Source organism: Bos mutus, chromosome 6, assembly GCF_027580195.1.
Source record: "Bos mutus isolate GX-2022 chromosome 6, NWIPB_WYAK_1.1, whole genome shotgun sequence".
In the NCBI taxonomy this organism is placed as follows: domain Eukaryota; kingdom Metazoa; phylum Chordata; class Mammalia; order Artiodactyla; family Bovidae; genus Bos; species Bos mutus.
Genome location: NC_091622.1, coordinates 66048702 through 66068894, shown reverse-complemented (window position 1 = coordinate 66068894; position 20193 = coordinate 66048702). Strand labels below are relative to the sequence as shown.

The 20193-nt window shown below is 39.2% G+C and overlaps 1 protein-coding gene across 1 annotated transcript; it reads left to right on the top strand.

Moving 5' to 3' along the window:
* Positions 1-1148: 1148 nt before the first annotated feature.
* On the top strand, positions 1149-18376 carry COMMD8 (COMM domain containing 8). Its single transcript, XM_005892917.3, has 5 exons — positions 1149-1299; positions 6969-7124; positions 11319-11471; positions 14828-14983; positions 16014-18376. Exons 1-5 carry the CDS (start codon positions 1234-1236, stop codon positions 16032-16034), a joined length of 552 nt encoding a protein of 183 aa, XP_005892979.2. The 5' UTR covers positions 1149-1233; the 3' UTR covers positions 16035-18376.
* Positions 18377-20193: the final 1817 nt, after the last annotated feature.

The window sequence follows — 20193 nt, the reverse complement described above, 5'->3', positions numbered from 1 at the left end:
GTTTTTTTTTTTTTTAGGAAACAGATCCCACACTCAGAAGACTTACTAATTGATGGATATGAGCCCATTTTCCAGATTCTTTCTGACTTATCAGCTATTACTTGGGGAGCACCTGTGCATAAAGACAAAGTGTGTTAAGATAATTATGTTTCAGCTAGGACAATGAAGGTTATATATGTCTACCTATATTAAGAACTAGAAAGTGCTAAGTTTTGAAAGAGAGAGACAGCCGTGAAATTCAAGAGGTGGGCGTAAAGTAGAGAAAGAGCCTTTGTGCTAACCTTTGAAGGATGTCATTGAGTAGTTCTTCTTCTGTATAATCCACAGATTAAAATACTTTCCAGTGGTATGCTTTAGCAGCTTGCACCACTTTTGCTATTGTTTAGATTGTAATTCCTGTTTCTGTCTCTTATTTACTGTGCTCCTGGAAACTTCTGGCTCGCAGAGGCTACCTTATTTATTATCGAATTCTCCAGCGTAAGTAAAAGCTATAATGAGAGGAATCACAGGTGCTCTGGGTTTTAGGTTTAGTCCAACTTTGAGTCTGGCTCTAGAATCTGATTTCATTTACTTCAGGCTGAGGTCTTAGCTCGGATTTTGGGGGGACTTTTAGGGTTGACAGATAAAATACAAGATGCCTGGTTAAATTTTAGATAAAGAATACTTTTTTAGTGTATGTCGCATACAATATTTAAGACACACTTATAAGAAAATATTATCTGAAATTTCATGTTTAACTGGGAATTTGGTATTTTTATTTGCTAAATCTGACAACCCTAGTAACTTCTCTGGTCTTGTTATTTGGAAATAAGGATGAAAATAGTAACTTCATAGGATAATCTATGAAGAACCTCGCGCACGGTAGGAGGCAAATTGACCTTCCAAATCAGGATACTTTCCAAATCAATTTGCCTTCCAAATGTAGTTACCCTTATTTTGCATTCTAAGTGTGCATAGAAAGTTTAATATAACTCTGAATAAAGTTGCCAAATTGCTCTGAGAGATTTGAGAATGCATCTTCATTGTAATGTGTGTTTAACCAATGTTGCCGCAGGCTTAAAGGATTTTGTTTGATTACGGAGAAAGCGAAGCCTCCACCTCTGCGCACGCGCACAAAGGCTCCAGCGTTTACGAGCCCGCCCAGCCCACCCGTCCGGCTGATCACGTGGACGAGCCGTAGCACTTCTTACGCCGAGACTGGTCATGTGACCCAGCTCCGAGCTTCTCGCAGGGATGGAGCCGGAAGAGGGGACACCCTTGTGGCGGCTGCAGAAGCTTCCCGCAGAGCGAGGCTTGCAGGTGAGGAGGGCGCAGGGGCCGGCTGCGCGGGCCAGGCTCCTGGAAGGCTTGGCGTGACGGGTAGGCCTCATCCCAATGCCTTTGGGAGGCTCGCGCCGGCTTCCTGGGGAGGGGAAGAGGACCTGGTGTGATTTTGGGTGCTCCCTCGCCCCACCCCGTGTTCTCTGGAGAGTGGAGAATTCCTAGGCTTGGGACGAGCTTAGGCTCGGGGCTTTGGCTTCCAGCGGCCCCTCCAGGGGTTTTGCACGCAGACGCCCACCGGGCCGCGCCCGCACCCTAGCGGGGACCACTTATCCGTTCCCGGGAGCGGCCGGGACCAAGTGACCCTGGACTGGGGAGTGCGCAGTCGCCAGCTTGAAAGCTGGAGGGGGTGGTTTACAACCTCTTGTATATGTTTCATTCATTCATTCAGCATTCCCCATGCACCAGGAACACTGGTGCTAGGTGCTGGGAATACCGTGGCGACCTAGAGAGGCAGGCCGTAATTCTTTGTGGGTGGCAGAAAAAACTGGTAAGTGTTACCCCAGACTGGGACACTTACAGGTAGGATGGTCCAAGGTGGACCGTACTTCAAGACGTGACATATACGTTGCCCCCTCCAGTCTAGGAAGGAACCTAGTTTACGAGAATCTGGAAAAAAGCAGCCTTATTCACTTGTTAAGCCAACTCTTCACTGAACTATGTGCTTAATGCCCTATGGGATAAGGTAAAATGGTGAATGAGACAGCCTATACCCTGGTGGACCTTGTCAACTAATGAGGAAACCAAACTGAATAAATGGATAACTGAATTAATGAGTTATCTAGTAATCAGTTTGTAGGAGGGGTAGCAACTCTGGTTAGAAGGGGCAAGGGAACATTTTCTAGAGCATCTGCCTAGGTTTCTACGTTGAGTTCCTGAAGGATGAGTAGGAACCAGATGGGCTGAGGGGAGAGAGTGTTTCAGGCCAAGGGACAGCACTTATGAAGACTAGAAGAAAGGCAGCCCCCGGGGAGCTTTAGGACCTGCTGTAGTTTTAGAGGCCAAAGTTAAGAGTGAGAAGTAGAGCAGGGAGACTGTGGCTGAACAAGTGAGGAGCAGTCAGGAGCCTCTGTGTACTGTACTCCTGGGTTTAGCCTTAATACCAAAGGTACTGGCAGTTTATAATTGTTCTTGACAGCAGCAGATTTTTAGTTTGAAGGGTGAGAGAAATGTGGAGACAGTAAATACATACAACGAAATTTTGTCTGTGAACTGTGAACGGAAGAAAACCCAGTGGTTACTGTAAGAGGAAAATCTAACTGAGAAGTGTTTTTTCTCCCTTGAACTTTCAAGTTAAAAAACCCTTGGTGCCCCAAGTATGAGACTCAAAAGAAATTTGCCAGCCCTGTTAAAAAAAAAAAAAGGCAATGTATGCAAAATAGAGTTTCAGCTTGAGCTCTGGGAGCTGTGGTCCTTTGCCCTCTGACTTCAGAGAACTGACTCATGCTTTGTATTATTATTAATATGTTACTATGCTTACTCCAAAATCACTGCAGATGGTGACTGCAGCCATGAAATTAAAAGACACTTACTCCTTGGAAGGAAAGTTATGACCAACCTAGATAGCATATTCAAAAGCAGAGACATTACTTTGCCAACAAAGTCCGTCTAGTCAAGGCTATGGTTTTTCCTGTGGTCATGTATGGATGTGAGAGTTGGACTGTGAAGAAGGCTGAGCGCGGAAGAATTGATGCTTTTGAACTGTGGTGTTGGAGAAGAGTCTTGAGAGTCCCTTGGACTGCAAGGAGATCCAACCAGTCCATTCTGAAGATCAGCCCTGGGATTTCTTCAGAATGGAAGGAATGATGGTGGAATGATGCTGAAGGTGAAACTCCAGTACTTTGGCCACCTCATGTGAAGAGTTGACTCATTGGAAAAGACTCTGATGCTGGGAGGGATTGGAGGCAGAAGGAGAAGGGGACGACAGAGGATGAGATGGCTGGATAGCATCACTGACTCGATGGACATGAGTCTGAGTGAACTCTGGGAGTTGGTGATGGACAGGGAGGCCTGGCATGCTGCGATTCATGGGGTTGCAAAGAGTCGGACGCAGCTGAACTGAACTGAACTGATGCTTACTCCCATCTTTTTCTGTTCCCCAGCAGTTCCAGCCTAATCAAGTCTTCCTTAAACACAACTTCCTAACTGGTCCTCTTGCCACTAGTCTCTCTCATTCTGAACTCCTTCAGGGTAGATACTTTGTTTATATACCTGGTTCTTGAGAATTATGTCTGGCCCCAGGTGGGTTCTTAATCAGTATTTGCTAAAGGAAGGAGTCAATTAATGTTTACTAAATTCAGCTTTATTATTGTGACCAAGATCTGGATCCCAGGCTCTGGTGGGCTGGCTTTTAGTTTCTATGATACGTAATTTTGAATAAATCCCAAATCTGTTTCATTTACAGTGGATGAAGGTTGGGGACGAGGGCTTAGCCTGCTAATGTGATAGAGGGCTATGTGGTATCCAGCTTTTATAAGCCCCAAATCTCTGCCTTTCTTTTTCCTTTGTTCCGTTTATAATGGGAATAGTGTGGAGGAGATAGAAAGTAATAAACTTACTTATCTTGCCAGGATAAAAAAAAAGATCTTAACTCTTCTCTGACTGTACAAATGAGAAAACTGAAATGTATGTAGAGGGTTTGGGTAACGTACCCAAAGTTGTCAAACTAGTAAGTGGCAAAGTGGAAACAGATGCTCAGATCTGTTGACTCTGAGTCTTGTATTAGCTTTCTGCTCCTGTCTTCATCCTACCTGCATACTACTTAGATAGGCCCATAACCTTCACTGCCAGGTATGTGGATGACTCCTGAATCTCTGGATCGAAAAATCTCTTCTGAGTATCAGGCTTCTGCTTAGATACACCCACAGGTACCTCAAATTCAGTATATACTTGGCTTAGCTCTTGTCTTTCTCCCTAACTTTCTCCTCCTGGGGCTGTAGCCTCAAATTTGGTTTGTGATACCACCACTTCCTGTCATTCAACCTGAAATTCTGAGTATCTCCTTTTCAGATCTCCTTTACCTCTCTGCTGCCTCCAGTTTGAGTGTCCCTAACAATTTTATCACCTCCCTTTTAATCTCTTGCTGGTAAGTAAATGGAAGTGGGGGGCCTTTGGACTCACCCTCTTGCCCTTTTCTTTCCTTGTATCTGCTGACCTGCTGGCAGATTTATGGAAACATAATGCAAATATGGGAAATAGATGGGGAAACAGTGTCAGACTTTATCTTTTTGGGCTCCAAAATCACTGCAGATGGTGACTGCAGCCATGAAATTAAAAGACGCTTACTCCTTGGAAGAAAAGTTATGACCAACCTAGATAGCATATTCAAAAGCAGAGACATTACTTTGCCAACAAAGTCCGTTTAGTCAAGGCTATGGTTTTTCCAGTCGTCATGTATGGATGTGAGAGTTGGACTGTGAAGAAAGCTGAGCGCCAAAGAATTGATGCTTTTGAACTGTGGTGTTGGAGAAGACTCTTGAGAGTCCCTTGGACTGCAAGGAGATCCAACCAGTCCATTCTGAAGGAGATCAGCCCTGGGTGTTCTTTGGAAGGAATGATGCTAAAGCTGAAACTCCAGTACTTTGGCCACCTCATGCGAAGAGTTGACTCATTGGAAAAGACTGATGCTGGAAGGGATCGGGGGCAGGAGGAAAAGGGGACAACAGAGGATGAGATGGCTGGATGGCATCACCGACTCGATGGACGTGAGTCTGAGTGAACTCCGGGAGTTGGTGATGGACAGGGAGGCCTGTCATGCTGCGATTCATGGGGTCGCAAAGAGTTGGACACGACTGAGCGACTGAACTGAACTGAATGCAAATATATGAAGAGGTTGCTTCCCTGTTGAACACAGATAACGGTCTGGGCTCTTCTGCATTGTATACAAGGCTCCTTTATGGTTTGGTCTCTGCCACCTCTCCAGCTTTGTATGCTGCCATCTCCCAAACTGTGCCATGCGGTTTTACACTTTTATCCTGTCAACGTGCAGCTGTTGTGACTAGAAATACCCTGCTCCTGTTTGGCTAACTATTCATTATTTTAAGACATACTTTTCTCTTCTGTGCTCCTTTGTACCCTCTGTAAACTTTAATTATAACGCCTGTCATCCTAAATTGCATATACTTATTGATTATATTAGTTTTCTCTAATGGCCTGAGGCTCTGATATGATAGGACCTTATCTTATTTATCCTCAGTTTCCTCATTTTTAAAATGGGCGTAATAGCAAGACTTACTTCACAGGGTTGTAGTGAAGATCAGCACAGTGTTTGGTATATAATTAGGGCTCTATAAATGCTAGCTATTATAGTTATTTTTTCTTTGTATTTGCATTAACTTGTTTAATAACTGGAATGAAGTGCTCATTACATATTTGTGAATTAATTAAAAAGATTATGTTCCAAAAACATAGTGCTCTTAGTTTTCAATTTGAGTTCTGGGTTTTACTTTAGCATTGGGGACAGTTTGGAATAAGGTGAAGTGTAGGTAGAGAATTTTGAATGATTTTAAATTGAAAATGTTTTTCGTTAATTTATGGTAAATAAAATTTTGTTCACATAGTGCATTAGCCATCATCTGGAATTAGGGTCACCAATTAGTCATCTCTGTTCCAAAAAGTATGGTGTTACAGAGAAGGAGTTTTTGCTTAAAATGCACTGGAACATGATCCAGGAGAAAAGAGTTGGAAGCCTCCTTGCTGTTTAAATGCATTTCCAAGTTATTTGGATTCAGGTACTCTTCTTACAACACACAAATATCTCTTTGAGAAAGAAAACGTATTGATCACTTGCCTAGAGTAGTGCTGATACAGTAGTACTCAGGTAATATATGTTAGAGGTGTGGATGTTATGATATATGTTAGTACCAGTAGTAATAGTGATGATGATAATTACAACTAGTAAAAAGGAGGAGGATAACAATGGGAAGCAATGTTTAATGTCAGGAGTGTGCCAAGTGATTTGCATGTATCCTTCTTCAGTCCTTAAAACAACATTATGGGAGTAGATGATATCATCGTTTTACACATGAGGAAACAGCAAAGAATCTGTAAGTAACTTGGCAAAACTAGTAAATAGTGGGAATAAGATTCAGACTAGCCAGTTTTGTTCCAAAAGCCACAGACTTAATCACATGTTCAGTTATATATGTGTTAGGATTTCCATTGCTGGCATTAAGCTAGGGCAGAGAGAAAGAAATGTGAAAAAGAGAAAGTAAGTCAATGAGGGGTTTTTTGGAGTGGACCGAAAGAAGTGTGGATGGTTTGTAGATTTACAGTTGAAAGACTTTGCTCTAAGACTCATACCTTGTTTTTTGGTTATTGGTATAAATATAAAGTCTAAGGAATCCCAAGGAGAAACTGCTGCACTCACCATCTTCCTTTTAGGAACATTAGAAACAACAGCGTATCTGTAAAGTTATTTTAAGGTGGACAAAATTATGGAAAGTCTGTGTGTGTGTGTGTGTGTGTGTGTGTAGCTCTGACTTTTAGTTAACAAAATAATGTTAAAGATAGTTGCTTTTCAGCCTCAGCTTTTCTGCAGATAACATGAACTTCTGCCAATAACATTTATTTGCTACAAGGAAGATAAATCTGTTTTATAATTTTATTTATAATTGCATTTATTACTCTCTCTTGTTTTTTCTCTCTAGCTTCTTCACAAAATAATTGATGGCATTTGTGGCCGAACTTATCCTCTCTACCAGGATTATCACAGTGTTTGGGATTCAACAGAATGGATGCATGTTCTAGAAGACATTACCACCTTTTTCAAAGCTGTAGTTGGTAAAAATTTATCTGATGAAGAGGTAACTTTGCTCCAGATTTTGATACCTTGATAATTCATGTTCAGGTTTTTTTATTATTATTATTTTGGTGTTTAGGGTACCGTGTAATACATCCTCAGTAAGTGTATAATGAAAAGTGACAGTGTTAGTCACTCAGTCATATCTGACTCTTTGCGACCCCATGGCCTTTAATTCGCAAGGCTGCTCTGCCCATGGAATTCTCCAGGCAAGAATACTGGAGTAGGTAGCCGTTCCCTTCTCCAGGGGATCTCCCCGACCCAGGGATTAAACGCATGTCTCTCCGGCATTGCAGGCAGATTCTTTACCATCCGAGCCACCAGGAGGTCCAAGTGTATAAAATCAGTTCAGTTCAGTCGCTCAGTTGTGTCCGACTCTTTGCAATAGCAATAAAAACCTAATAATTTATTTTAATTGGAGGTTAATTACTGTACAATATTGTATTGGTTTTGCCAAAGCTATGGTTTTTTTAGTAGTCATGTATGGATGTGAGAGTTGGCCTATAAAGAAAGCTGAGCACCAAAAAAAACACCTAATAATTGTAAGTGGAAAAATCTGTGGAAGTTTTGGGTTTTTGTACTTTTGTTCCTGATTGGTTGTCTTATTTTAAATTGTGAAACATTTAAATCATGTGGAAGAAAATTAAAAGGTATATAACTGATACCTATGTTCTCATTACCACAATTAAACAACTGTTAACATTTTACTTTATGTATTTCAGGTTTGTGTGTGTGTGTGTGTGTTTTAGAAATAAGGCATTATAGATACATCTAAATATCACCCTCCCAATAGAAAAAACCACTATTGAATTTGTATGCATGTTTCATATTCTCTAATGTATGAATGTTTGCATCTTTAAGCAATACATACAATCATTTGAGCTGTTTAAATGTATAACTTGTGAGTGGTAATGTATGTATCCATTTATAATTTTTTCGGCAATACTGTGTTTTAGATTTATCAATGTTGAAAAGTATTGATCTGGTTTATGTGTTTCATCTCCTTGTAGTATTTGATGAGAGGCATTAGTAAGACTTATTTTCTGTCTCCCTACGGATGACCAGTTGGATCATTGCCTCTTTCATTATTATGAATACTGCTGCTGCAAACATTTTGTATGTGTCTTGTTATATACAAATTGGTCAGCTTTTCAGTCTTAAAGTAAAACTGCAGGGTCATGGGGTATCTTTCCATTAAACTTCCTTTGTACCTTTGTCAAAAGTAATTTGGGCATGTTTGTGTAGGTTTCCCACTTGGGGAAAAATGAAGTTATATATATTTATCATTTTGATTTGGATGATATTCTGAATATGAGTTCTTCGTTGGATATATGTATTTTAAATATCTTCTATTATGTTGCTTGTCTTTTTAGTCTCTTCATAGTGTCTTTTGGTGAATAGAAGTTCTGAATTTTAATCAAGTCCAATTTGTCAATATTTTCTTTTGATGGTTAGTGATGTTAATACTGTGTTTAAGGAATGTTTGTGCCAAAATCATGAAAACATTTTCATATATTTTTTTGTAGCAGTTTGATTGTTTTAGCTTTTATTTATGTCAGTGATATATTTGAATTACTATTTGTATATGGAGTAAGTATCAAGCTAAGATTTTTCCATATGATATCCACTTGTTGAAATGACCATCCTTACCCCCATAGAATTGCTGTGCAGCCTTTCTTGGAAATGCAGGTGACCATAATGTTTGGGTCTGTATCTGGACTCTTTTTCTACTCCATTAGTCTGTTTGCTTGTATTTACCCATATCACAATGGCTTAAATTACTGTAGAATTAGAGCTGCATTACATTAAATTTTGATATCTGATAGTAGAAGACCTTCAACCTTATATTTCTTCAAGATAGCTTTGATTTTTCTATATCCTCCATAGTTTCAGGTACATTTTAAAATCAGTCAATTTTAACCAAAACACCTGCTGAAATTTTGATGGAGAGTATTAGCTTGGGCTGCCACAACAAAATACCTTAAAATGGGTAGCTTAAATAATAGGAATTAATTTCTCACAGTTCTAGAGTTTAGGGAGTACAAAATTAAGGCACTGGCTGATTCTGGTCCCTGATGAGGGCGGGCTTTTTCCTTGCTGAAGATTTTTGCCTTCTCACTGTGTCCTCTGATGGCTGTGGGGGGCGAGGGGCAGGTGCAGAGAGAGAGGGAGCAAACTCTCTGATGTTTCTTACAAGGGAACTGATCCCATCTTGAGGGTCAGAGTTTTAATATGAATTTTGAGGTGACATTAAGTCCATAGCATGGGTTGCACTGAGTCTCTAGACTATTTTGGAGAGAATTGACAACAGTATTGAGCCTTCTGATCTATGAACTTGGTATTACCTTTATTTATTTAGATTAGCTTCAGTTTCTCTCTCATATTTTGTAGTTCTCAGTGTAGAGGTCTCACAAATGTTTTGTTGTATTTATTTCTAAGTAACTGATGTTTTGGATGTTCTTAAATTTTGTTCTCCAATTGCATGTTGCTAGTATGTGGAAACCCAAGTTGATTTTTGTATACTTACTCTGTGTCCAACAATCTTTTTAAATTTATTTACTATATAGAAGTGTAAGTTGCTCAGTCTTGTCCAACTCTTTGCGACACCGTGGACTGTAGCCCACCAGGCTTCTCTGTCCATGGAATTTTCTAGGCAAGAAATACCGGAGTGGGTAACCATTCCCTTCTCCAGAGTATTTTCCTGACCCAGGGATCAAACCCAAGTCTCCTGTATTTCAGGCAAATTATTTATCATATGAGCCACCATGGAAACCCCTATCTACTATATATAATGGTTTATAAATTTGAGGGGGAATTTTTTTGGTATGTAATCATTTTCTTTTTCAATTTTAATAGTTTTTATTTCTTTTTTCCCTCTTATTGCACTGCCTAATGTCTTCAGAACAGTTTTAGAAAAGAAGGAAAAAACCAGTGCCTTGTCTGACTTAAGGGAGAATGTATGTGTTCATTATTTCACAATTTAATATGTTAGCTGTATGATTTTATTGGTATCAATGATTAGATTAAAGAAGCTTCCGCCGATTCGTACTTTGCTGAGAATTAGTAGGTATTGAATTTTATAAAATTCTTTTTTTCCTGAATTTATATCTGTGCCTTTATTTTGTTAATGTGATGCCTTACACTGATTTTTGAATGTTAAAGTAACCTTACCAAAATAAATCCAACTTGGTCATGATATATTATTCTTTTTTATTTTGTTTTGATTTGCCAGTATTTCATTAGGATTTTTTTTCATCTATAGTTGAGTAATCTTGGCCCATAATTTTTTGCCTATAATGTTTTTATCAAAATACCAGGTTTTATTCCCATCTTGTGGAATGAATTAGGAAGTTGTTGTTGTTTACTTTCTTTTCTTTTTCCTATGAAAGAGTTTATGCAAGATTTACTTCTTGCGTCACTTAGTACTGTGTTACCATGCTGCTTAATTGTAAAATATTTGAATAAGTTTTGTTCAGTTCTTATTTAATTACACAATGACTCAAAAATATAATTACTATGATTCCAGTTCTTTGAAATCTGTTGTGGTTTGTGACATGGCTCAGCATATGGTTCACTTTTGGGTAATGTTCCATATACATGAGAAGATGATATGTATTTTTCGGTTGTAGGGTGTAGTGCTCTGTGTGCAGTTAGGTTAAGTAGAAGTGTTTCTCAGTGCTGTGTCTTTACAGTGCTTTCTCTTCCCATCCATTACTGAGAGGTGGGTCAGCGTCTCTGTGAAACTTGATTTACCCGTTTTGCTTTTTCTGCCAAGTTTTGCTGCTTTATATATTTTGAGGCCACGTTATTAGGTGCACACAAATTTATGATTGTTGTGTATTTCTGTTGAACAACCCCAGTACTATCTTGTTCTATTTCTTGTAAGTCTTCTTGCCTTAAAGTCTATTTTGTCTAATATGTTAATATCGGTAAATTAGCTTTAGTGGTTTCCAATGTATTCACTCCCATGTTGGTTCATCAGTCAGCCCTTTTCCTTTCTGTTTTACAAAACCTTGTTAAAACTTCTTGTTTCCTAGTTATGCATCCTCATCTTATTCTTTTTATAGTCATAGTAGTACTTTTTCCCCATTTACTACCATTTTAAAGATTATATGAAATGACAATGTAAGTGTTGTTTACATTTTAAACAGAAAGGCCTTTTCACTTATTTTCTAACCATTTATTTTTATTTGCATAGATATCTCAACAGTTGAATCAGTTGAATTCATCTCATCAAGAAGCTATCATGAAATGCTTAAAAAGTAGGAAAGATGAAATCAAGAAGACTCTGTTGGAAGAAATAGTTGATATTTCCTCTGCACGACTACAGGATTTTGATTGGCAGATAAAGGTGAGAATATATTTATTTGTGAGTATTTATATTTTTTATTTGGAGAAGGAAATAGCAACCCAGTCTAGTATTCTTGCTGGAGAATCCCATGAGCAGAGGAGCCTGGTGGGCTACAGACCATGGAGTCAAAAAGAGTCAGACAGGAGTGTTTTCAGGAGGAGAATACTTTCTGTTTCACTTTTTGAATACGTTATTTTTTTGTAATATTATATATCTAATATGGATCATGGGAAAAGGAAGAGAGTTCCAGAAAAACATCTATTTCTGCTTTATTGACTATGCCAAAGCCTTTGACTGTGTGGATCACAATAAACTGTGTAAAATTTTTCAAGAGATGGGAATACCAGACCACCTGACCTGCCTCTTGAGAAACCTATATGCAGGTCAGGAAGCAACAATTAGACCTGGACACGGAACAACAGACTGGTTCCAAATAGGAAAAGGAGTACGTCAAGGCTGTATGTTGTCACCCTGCTTATTTAACTTACATGCAGAGTACATCATGAGAAATGGTGGGCTGGAAGAAGCACAAGCTGGAATCAAGATTGCCAGGAGAAATCTCAATAACCTCAGATGTGCAGATGACACCACCCTTATGGCAGAAAGTGAAGAGGAACTAAAAAGCCTCTTGATGAAAGTGAAAGAGGAGAGTGAAAAAGTTGGCTTAAAGCTCAACATTGAGAAAACTAAGATCATGGCATCTGGTCCCATCACTTCATGGGAAATAGATGAGAAACAGTGGAAACAGTGGCAGACTTTATTTTTTTGGTTTCCAAAATCACTGAAGATGGTGATTGCAGCCATGAAATTAAAAAGACACTTACTCCTTGGAAGGAAAGTTATGACCAAAGGAGAAGGCAATGGCACCCCACTCCAGTACTCTTGCCTGGAAAATCCCATGGACGGAGGACCCTGGTGGGCCACAGTCCATGGGGTCGCTTAGAGTCGGACATGACTGAGCGACTTCACTTTGACTTTTCACTTTCATGCATTGGAGAAGGAAATGGCAACCCACTCCAGTGTTCTTGCCTGGAGAATCCCAGGGGTGGGGGAGCCTGCTGGGCTGCCGTCTATGGGGTCACACAGAGTTGGACACGACTGAAGCGACTTAGCAGCAGCAGCAGCAGATAGCATATTCAAAAGCAGACATTACTTTGCCAACAAAGGTCCGTCTAGTCAAGGCTGTGGTCACGTACGGATGTGAGAGTTGGACTGTGAAGAAGGCTGAGCGCGGAAGAATTGATGCTTTTGAACTGTGGTGTTGGAGGAGACTCTTGAGAGTCCCTTGGACTGCAAGGAGATCCAACCAGTCCATTCTGAAGATCAGCCCTGGGATTTCTTCAGAATGGAAGGAATGATGGTGGAATGATGCTGAAGGTGAAACTCCAGTACTTTGGCCACCTCATGTGAAGAGTTGACTCGTTGGAAAAGACTCTGATGCTGGGAGGGATTGGGGGCAGGAGGAGAAGGGGACAAGAGAGGATGAGATGGCTGGATGGCATCACCGACTCGATGGACATGAGTTTGAATGAACTCTGGGAGTTGGTGATGGACAGGGAGGCCTGGCTTGCTGCAATTCATGGGGTTGCAAAGAGTCGGACACTACTGAGCGACTGAACTGAACTGATATCTAAAATGTGTTTTTGAGATACATTTTCTTAAAAATGTATCAAAGATAATTAAAATTACATCTTTTGTGTTAACTTGCACTGTGGACTTGTAAAACATGTATAACAACATTAGAGTTATAATAAATTTAATTAAATGAAGTTTTAAGACATGTGGATGAAGGAATAGATATGTGCTTTGTGGCTTTGGGGGATAGGACAAGGCTAAAGTATATGCAATGCAATAATTTCAACCTAAGAAATAATAATCTAACCCCCTGGGGCTTCCCTGGTGGCTCAGAGGTTAAAGTGTATGCCTGCAATTCGGGAGATCTGGGTTCAATCCCTGGGTCGGGAAGATCCCCTGGAGAAGGAAATGGCAACCCACTCCAGTATTCTTGCCTGGAGAATCCCCATGGACGGAGGAGCCTGGTGGGGTACAGTCCACGGGGTCGAAAAGAGTCAGACATGACTGAGCGACTTCACTCACTCATTCCATGAGTGTCTGAAAATCATTCTAATCTCTTTTTGAGTTAGCACACTTATCCTCATTGCTGGTACTCAAGCATAGGCTAAGAAACCACGTATTGGAAATACTGAAGAGAATTAACAATGAGGTGGGCAACCTGAAGCTGATACTTTCAAATCTCAGATATGGTGAGTCCTGTATTTTGGAGAGAGAAAATGGAGGAGTTGTGTGAAGGTTTATTTGGTCCTGTAGTGTATGTACCCGGAGAAGGCAATGGCACCCCACTCCAGTACGCTTGCCTGGAAAATCCCATGGACGGAAGAGCCTGGTGGGCTGCATGGAGTCCATGGGGTCGCTAAGAGTCGGACACGACTGAGCGGCTTCACTTTCACTTTTCACTTTCATGCATTGGAGAAGGAAATGGTAACCCACTCCAGTGTTCTTGCCTGGAGAATCCCAGGGATGGGGGAGCCTGGTGGGCTGCTGTCTATGGGGTCGCACAGATTCGGACACGACTGAAGCAGCTTAGCAGCAGCGGCAGCAGTGTATGTACCACACAGAAGGAGTCCTTTACCATTGCCCCAGTCAATTTTTACAAGTGCTGGCACTCCAAAATTCAGTTATTATGGGTTCCTGGCTCAAATTCCAGGAAAATTGAGTTTCTCTTTGCCATCTGCCAGTGAAACTATGATGCTTGCTTCAAAAAGCTTCAGTATCATAAACATTTGGTTCTTCCATTTCCTCTCAGCTACTGATTTTAGACAGAGTGTAAGAGGGAAAAGTGTCATATTTTTGTTGACTGACTCTAATCGAAGGTGGTATCTTGATAACATTTGTCATTAGTTTAATGGAGAGTTAACTGCTCATTATTTACACATCTTAATTTCTGAGCTGCACCATGTTTTTAGTTTTATCTTTGTATGTGGACTTTTGTCCTCTTGGTGTCATTACACTTCTTTAAGAATTCTCTGTTTCTTGGACCCATTTTGGTACTTCTGAGCCATAGCACTGCTCTAGCTATCTACTCCTACTACAAATCCCAATTAGTTGTCCCTAAACTATGTTCTTGCTTTCATTCACTCTCCTTTCTTTTTCTGTTCAGATATGTGCTGCTTTGGCATGAGTTTAATTTCCTTTATTCCTTTCATATTTCCCTGTACTTCATAGCAAACAAGAGTACTCTTTTTTTCTTTAATGTGTTGTTCGTAAGCTCTGATGCATTTTTAGTATATTCCTTTTTAAAACTACTTATTAATTACTGTTTTTCTCATTTTAAACAGCTTGCACTTTCTAGTGACAAGATTGCTTCATTACAAATGCCACTTTTAAACCTTTATCTGGATGTAAAAGAAAATGGTGAAGTCAAGCCATATTCTGTTGAAATGAGTAAAGAAGAGCTGCAGAAGCTAATAAATTCCTTGGAAGCAGCTAATAAGGTATGTGTTTTAATTTTGTTGTGTGCTTCAAAATGTTTACGTTTTGATTGATACCACTGGAGCTATATAAGAAAAGCTAATCATTTCCATTTAAAGTTTGTTTTGTTCCTGATACTTTATGTCAAGCACAAAAGATGTTTTGTTGATATGTTCTGCATTCTCATTTTAGATATTACATTTATTATTGATTTGCATTAATAGAACATAATTTGTCCAGTAGTTATATTTTAAGGAATAAAAGCTAAATTTGTTTTGCTCTAGTCCCCATTAATGATAAAATTTTTTTTTTTTAATTTTGGGGCTGTGAAATTAGCTAGTTCTAAAGAGATTTAATGATTAAAAATAGTTATGATTTTGAAGAAAAGATTGTTTTATTTAACTGGACAAATGGTAGATAATTTAAGCTCAGGAGACAGAATATCATTTATAGTTACGAAAATATCAGTTTGAGACAAACTAATGAAGGACCAAAAGCTTTGCGTTTACAAAGGAATGGCTAAATAACAGTAACAATTCTGATGTTTAACTAATGAGAACAATGATATTTAAACAGTAGAAACCGCTGCTGTGAAGATATAAAAAATACTTATCTGCATTATGTATGTTCCTTTCCCTCTTGCTGAGCATCATCTCTAGTGATTGTGTCTCAAGGACTAAAGTCAGTTATTCTTTCCACCTCTCTTGACACTGACCCATCTTGTCTCCATCTTTTTGAAACCCCGGTATACTTCATCTTCTGCAGTCACTTGGGCATCACAGTGCCTTGATGACTTGTCCACGTGCCCAGTAATAAACTGGTAGCCTGGCTTGCCTTTTGATGGGGCTGCATGTCTGAAGGGGTGTGTGGCAGGTTCTGGTGTAAATGTTGAATGAGTCTGAACCGTGGATCCTTGCATGCCTGTGTTTTTTGTGTTATTCTTGTCAATTCTCCAGGCCCTTCTTCAGAGATTTCAAAGCATCTCATTCAGCATCTACTGGCATCATTCTGGTATAATCTGATTGCTGCCCTTCCTCCATTTTGTGTTTGAAGGTGGTCCTGCAGTTAAAATAACTGGAAATGATGAATACCAACATTATCAGATTCCACTGGTACAACTGATGCACAGAGAGAATACCATGTGTTCAGAAAATCTGAATGGCCAGCTGAGAAAGCAGCAGTGTTGAGATTACAAAGACAACAATTTATCAGCATCCCTAAAGAAAAGGAAATTATATGGTTGACAGGAAATGCATAAAAACATGAAAGATGAAAAGGGTGTAAACACAGTTTATATTTTCATAATGACTGTTTTGCTTCATTTGTTAAATATTTGAAAAGGCTTTATAGATAGAGTTTTATGGTAAGCTAAAAATAGACTCTAAAGTAATGTAAACATACAAGCACAAATATACTTGAATATTGCTTAAAGAACTATGTGAATAGCAAGGATGTTTATTATGGATATATTTGGTGGTTCACTTGTGATATTTTTTTAAAAATAATTTTTAAAGAATGTATAAGCTGCATCTAACTCAGGAGATTCCATGCTTTTCTCATATTTCAAAGGATAAGTTATAAAATGTAAAATTTTATAGAGAAGCTCTCCAGACTTGAACTGGAAGGAAAAAAAAAAACTGAATCTGGGTGAACAATTTTGAATTTTGAATTCTAGGAACTAAAATATTATATTTGAGCATAGATAAAAGTGAAAACAACACTGTTACTTACTTCTGCATTTCTGTGTCTGTTCAGGAGACTATGCTCTGATAAAAAGAATATGTGTCACTGTATAGTATATACTTTATTACTCCAATATCTGCTAAGACTATATAGGTTCCTGTTTATTGTGAATTCTTATTTGGGTGTAAACTTAATGAAGTTCTGGATGTTAACAACTTCATTGGAAAGCAAACCATTTTTAATTTCAGTGACCTTTAGAAACAAGCATTCTGAGCACATAAAAATATATTATCTTTATGTTTTGCTGTATTTTCAAATTAATTCCTACATAATGCAGTATGATGCATCATTGGCACCTGCTGTTTTGCAAGCTTTATAACTCATTAGAGCATCAGACTGTTACTTGAGGTGTCCAGAGCAATCCCTATTATTCTCATACAGATGAATATATAGATTTAGGGAGATTAATAAATGTGAGTGTGGTCTAGATAATGCCACTCTGTGAACTGTTTGTTACAGCTTGGTGATTAGATGTGGAGTTTGTGCCAGAATGTTCTTCAGTATACTTCTTTTTCATTGAGAAATTTTGGCCATAAAAAAAAAAAAAAAAATCAGCTGAACTAACCAGTGTGCTTAGGGAGGTAGTAGTTGATTTACCTTCTTGTGCAAATTCCTTATGATGCTGTGTACCAGTAACAGTGGAGAAGGAAATGGCAATCCACTCCAGTGTTCTTGTCTGGAGAATCCCAGGGACGGGGGAGCCTGGTGGGCTATCGTCTCTGGGGTCGCACAGAGTCGGACATGACTGAAGCGACTTAGCAGCAGCAGCAAATTCCTTATGATGTTATGTACAAGTTACAGTGGAGAAGGAAATGGCAATCCACTCCAGTATTCTTGCCTGGAGAATCCCACGGACAGAGAAGCCTGGTGGGCTACAGTCCATGGGGTCACAAAAGTCAGATACAACTTAGTGACTAAAGCACCACCACCACCAGTAACAGCTTGCAGACAAGCACGTCCAATAATACTGACTGATCTAAGGTCCTGGATTTCAACGCTCCACACAGTCCTTCCTTTGAGAAGGAAAAAAAACTTACTCTTCTTAGTCCTCTCACTACATTTTACTATATCAGCATATTTAAATACTTTATTGAAATATGACTGAAATAAACTACACACATTTAAAGTGGACAGTCTGAGCAGTTTTGACATATACGTACCCAGGAAAGCTTCTGGAGTAGGAAATGGCAACCCACTCCAGTATTCTTGCCTGGGAAATACGACAGGTAGAGGAACCTGGTGGGCTACAGTCCACAGGGCTGCAAAGAGTCAGAGACGACAGAGCACATGAGCACAGGAAAGCATCACATCAATCAAGATGGTGAGCAACCAATCATTCCTGAAAGTGTCATCCTATTTTGTTGTAATCCTTGCTTCTTGCCCACTTTACTCCTAGACAACCACTAATCTACTTCCTGCCACTATAGATTAGTTCACATTTTCCAGAATTTAAATAGAATCATAGAGCATGTTCTTTTTTGTGTGTAATCTCGCTTCTTTGATTTTGATTTTGAGTTCATCCATATTGCAACATTTATCAGTTGATTTCCATTTTATTTTTGAGAACTGTTCTGTTGTAGAATTCCACCATCATTTGTTTATCTGTTCACCTGTTAGTGGATATTTTCATTGTTTACAATTTTTGGCTATTAAAATACACAGAATGCTGTAAATATTCTTGTATGTGTCTTTGTATGGACATATGCTTTCTTTTGGAAGTAAATACTTAGGTGTGAAATAGCTGGATCATGTGGTAAGTGTATGTTTATCTTTTCAGGAAACTTCCAAACTATTCCAAACTAATTTTTACCATTTTACATTGCATGCCACAGTCTATGAGAGTTCCACCTCCACCTTCTTGCTAACACTTGGTGTGGTCAGTCTTTTTAATTTCAACTGTTCTAATAGGTGTGTTAAAAAACAAAACAAAACACAACTTCTGGTCCCATCACTTCATGGGAAATAGCTGGGGAAACAGTGGAAACAGTGTCAGACTTTATTTTTTGGGGCTCCAAAATCACTGCAAGTGGTGATTGCAGTCATGAAATTAAAAGACGCTTACTCCTTGGAAGGAAAGTTATGACCAACCTAGACAGCATATTCAAAAGCAGAGACATTACTTTGCCAACAAAGGTCCGTCTAGTCAAGGCTATGGTTTTTCCAGTGGTCAAGTATGGATGTAAGAGTTGGACTGTGAAGAAAGCTGAGCACTGAAGAATTGATGCCTTTGAACTGTGGTGTTGGAGAAGACTCGTGAGAGTCCCTTGGACTGCAAGAAGATCAGTCCTTGGTGTTCTTTGGAAGGAGTGATGCTAAAGCTGAAACTCCAGTACTTTGGCCACCTGATGTGAAGAGTTGACTCATTGGAAAAGACTCTGATGCTGGAAGGGATTGGGGGCAGGAGGAGAAGGGGACGACAGAGGATGAGATGGCTGGATGGCATCACCGACTCGATGGACGTGAGTTTGCGTGAACTCCAGGAGTTGGTGATGGACAGGGAGGCCTGGCGTGCGCAAAGAGTTGGACACGACTGAGCGACTGAACTGAACTGACTGAACTGAATAGGTGTGTTGTGGTATCTCATTGTGGTTTTAATAATATTCTTTTCCCTAATGGCTAATGATGTTGAATGTCTTTTCCATGTGCTTTTTTGTCATCTGTGCATCTTTGGTGAAGTCTCTGTTCAGATCTGTTGCCATTTTAAAATTTGGTTGTTTTCTTATTTTTGAATTTGGGGAAATTTTTTACATAGCCTGAATATAAATTTTATCACATATATGCCTTGAAAATATTTAAGTATTCTCTTCTAATTTGTGGTTTATCTTTTTTTTTCATTTTTAATAGTTTATTTATATTTTAATTGAAGGATAATTGCTCTACAGAGTTTTGTTGTTTTCTGTCAAACCTCAACATGAATCAGTCTTAGGTATACATATATCCCCTCCTTCTTCAACCTCCCATCTCCCTCCCCATCCCACCCCTCTAGGTTGATACAGAGCCCCTGTTTGAGTTTCCTGAGTCATACAGCAAATTCTGGTTGGCTATCTATTTTACATATGGTGATGTAAGTTTCCATGTTACTCTTTCCATACATCTCACCCTCTCCTCCCCTCTCCCTGTGTCCATAAGTCTGTTCTCTATGTCTGTTTTTCCATTGCTGCCCTGCAAATAAATTCTTCAGTACCATCTTTCTAGATTCTGTATATATGCATTAATATACAATATTTATTCTTCTCTTTCTGATTAACTTCACTCTGTATAATAGGTTCTAGGTTCATCCACCTCATTAGAACTGACTCAAATGCGTACCTTTTTATGGCTAAATAATAATTGCATGCTGTATATGTACCAAACCTTTATCCATTCATCTGTCAATGGACGTCTAGGTTGCTTCCATGTTCTAGCTATTGTAAATAGTGCTGCAATGAAAAATGGGACATGTATCTTTTTCAGCTTTGGTTTCCTCAGGGTATATGCCTAGAAGTGGGAT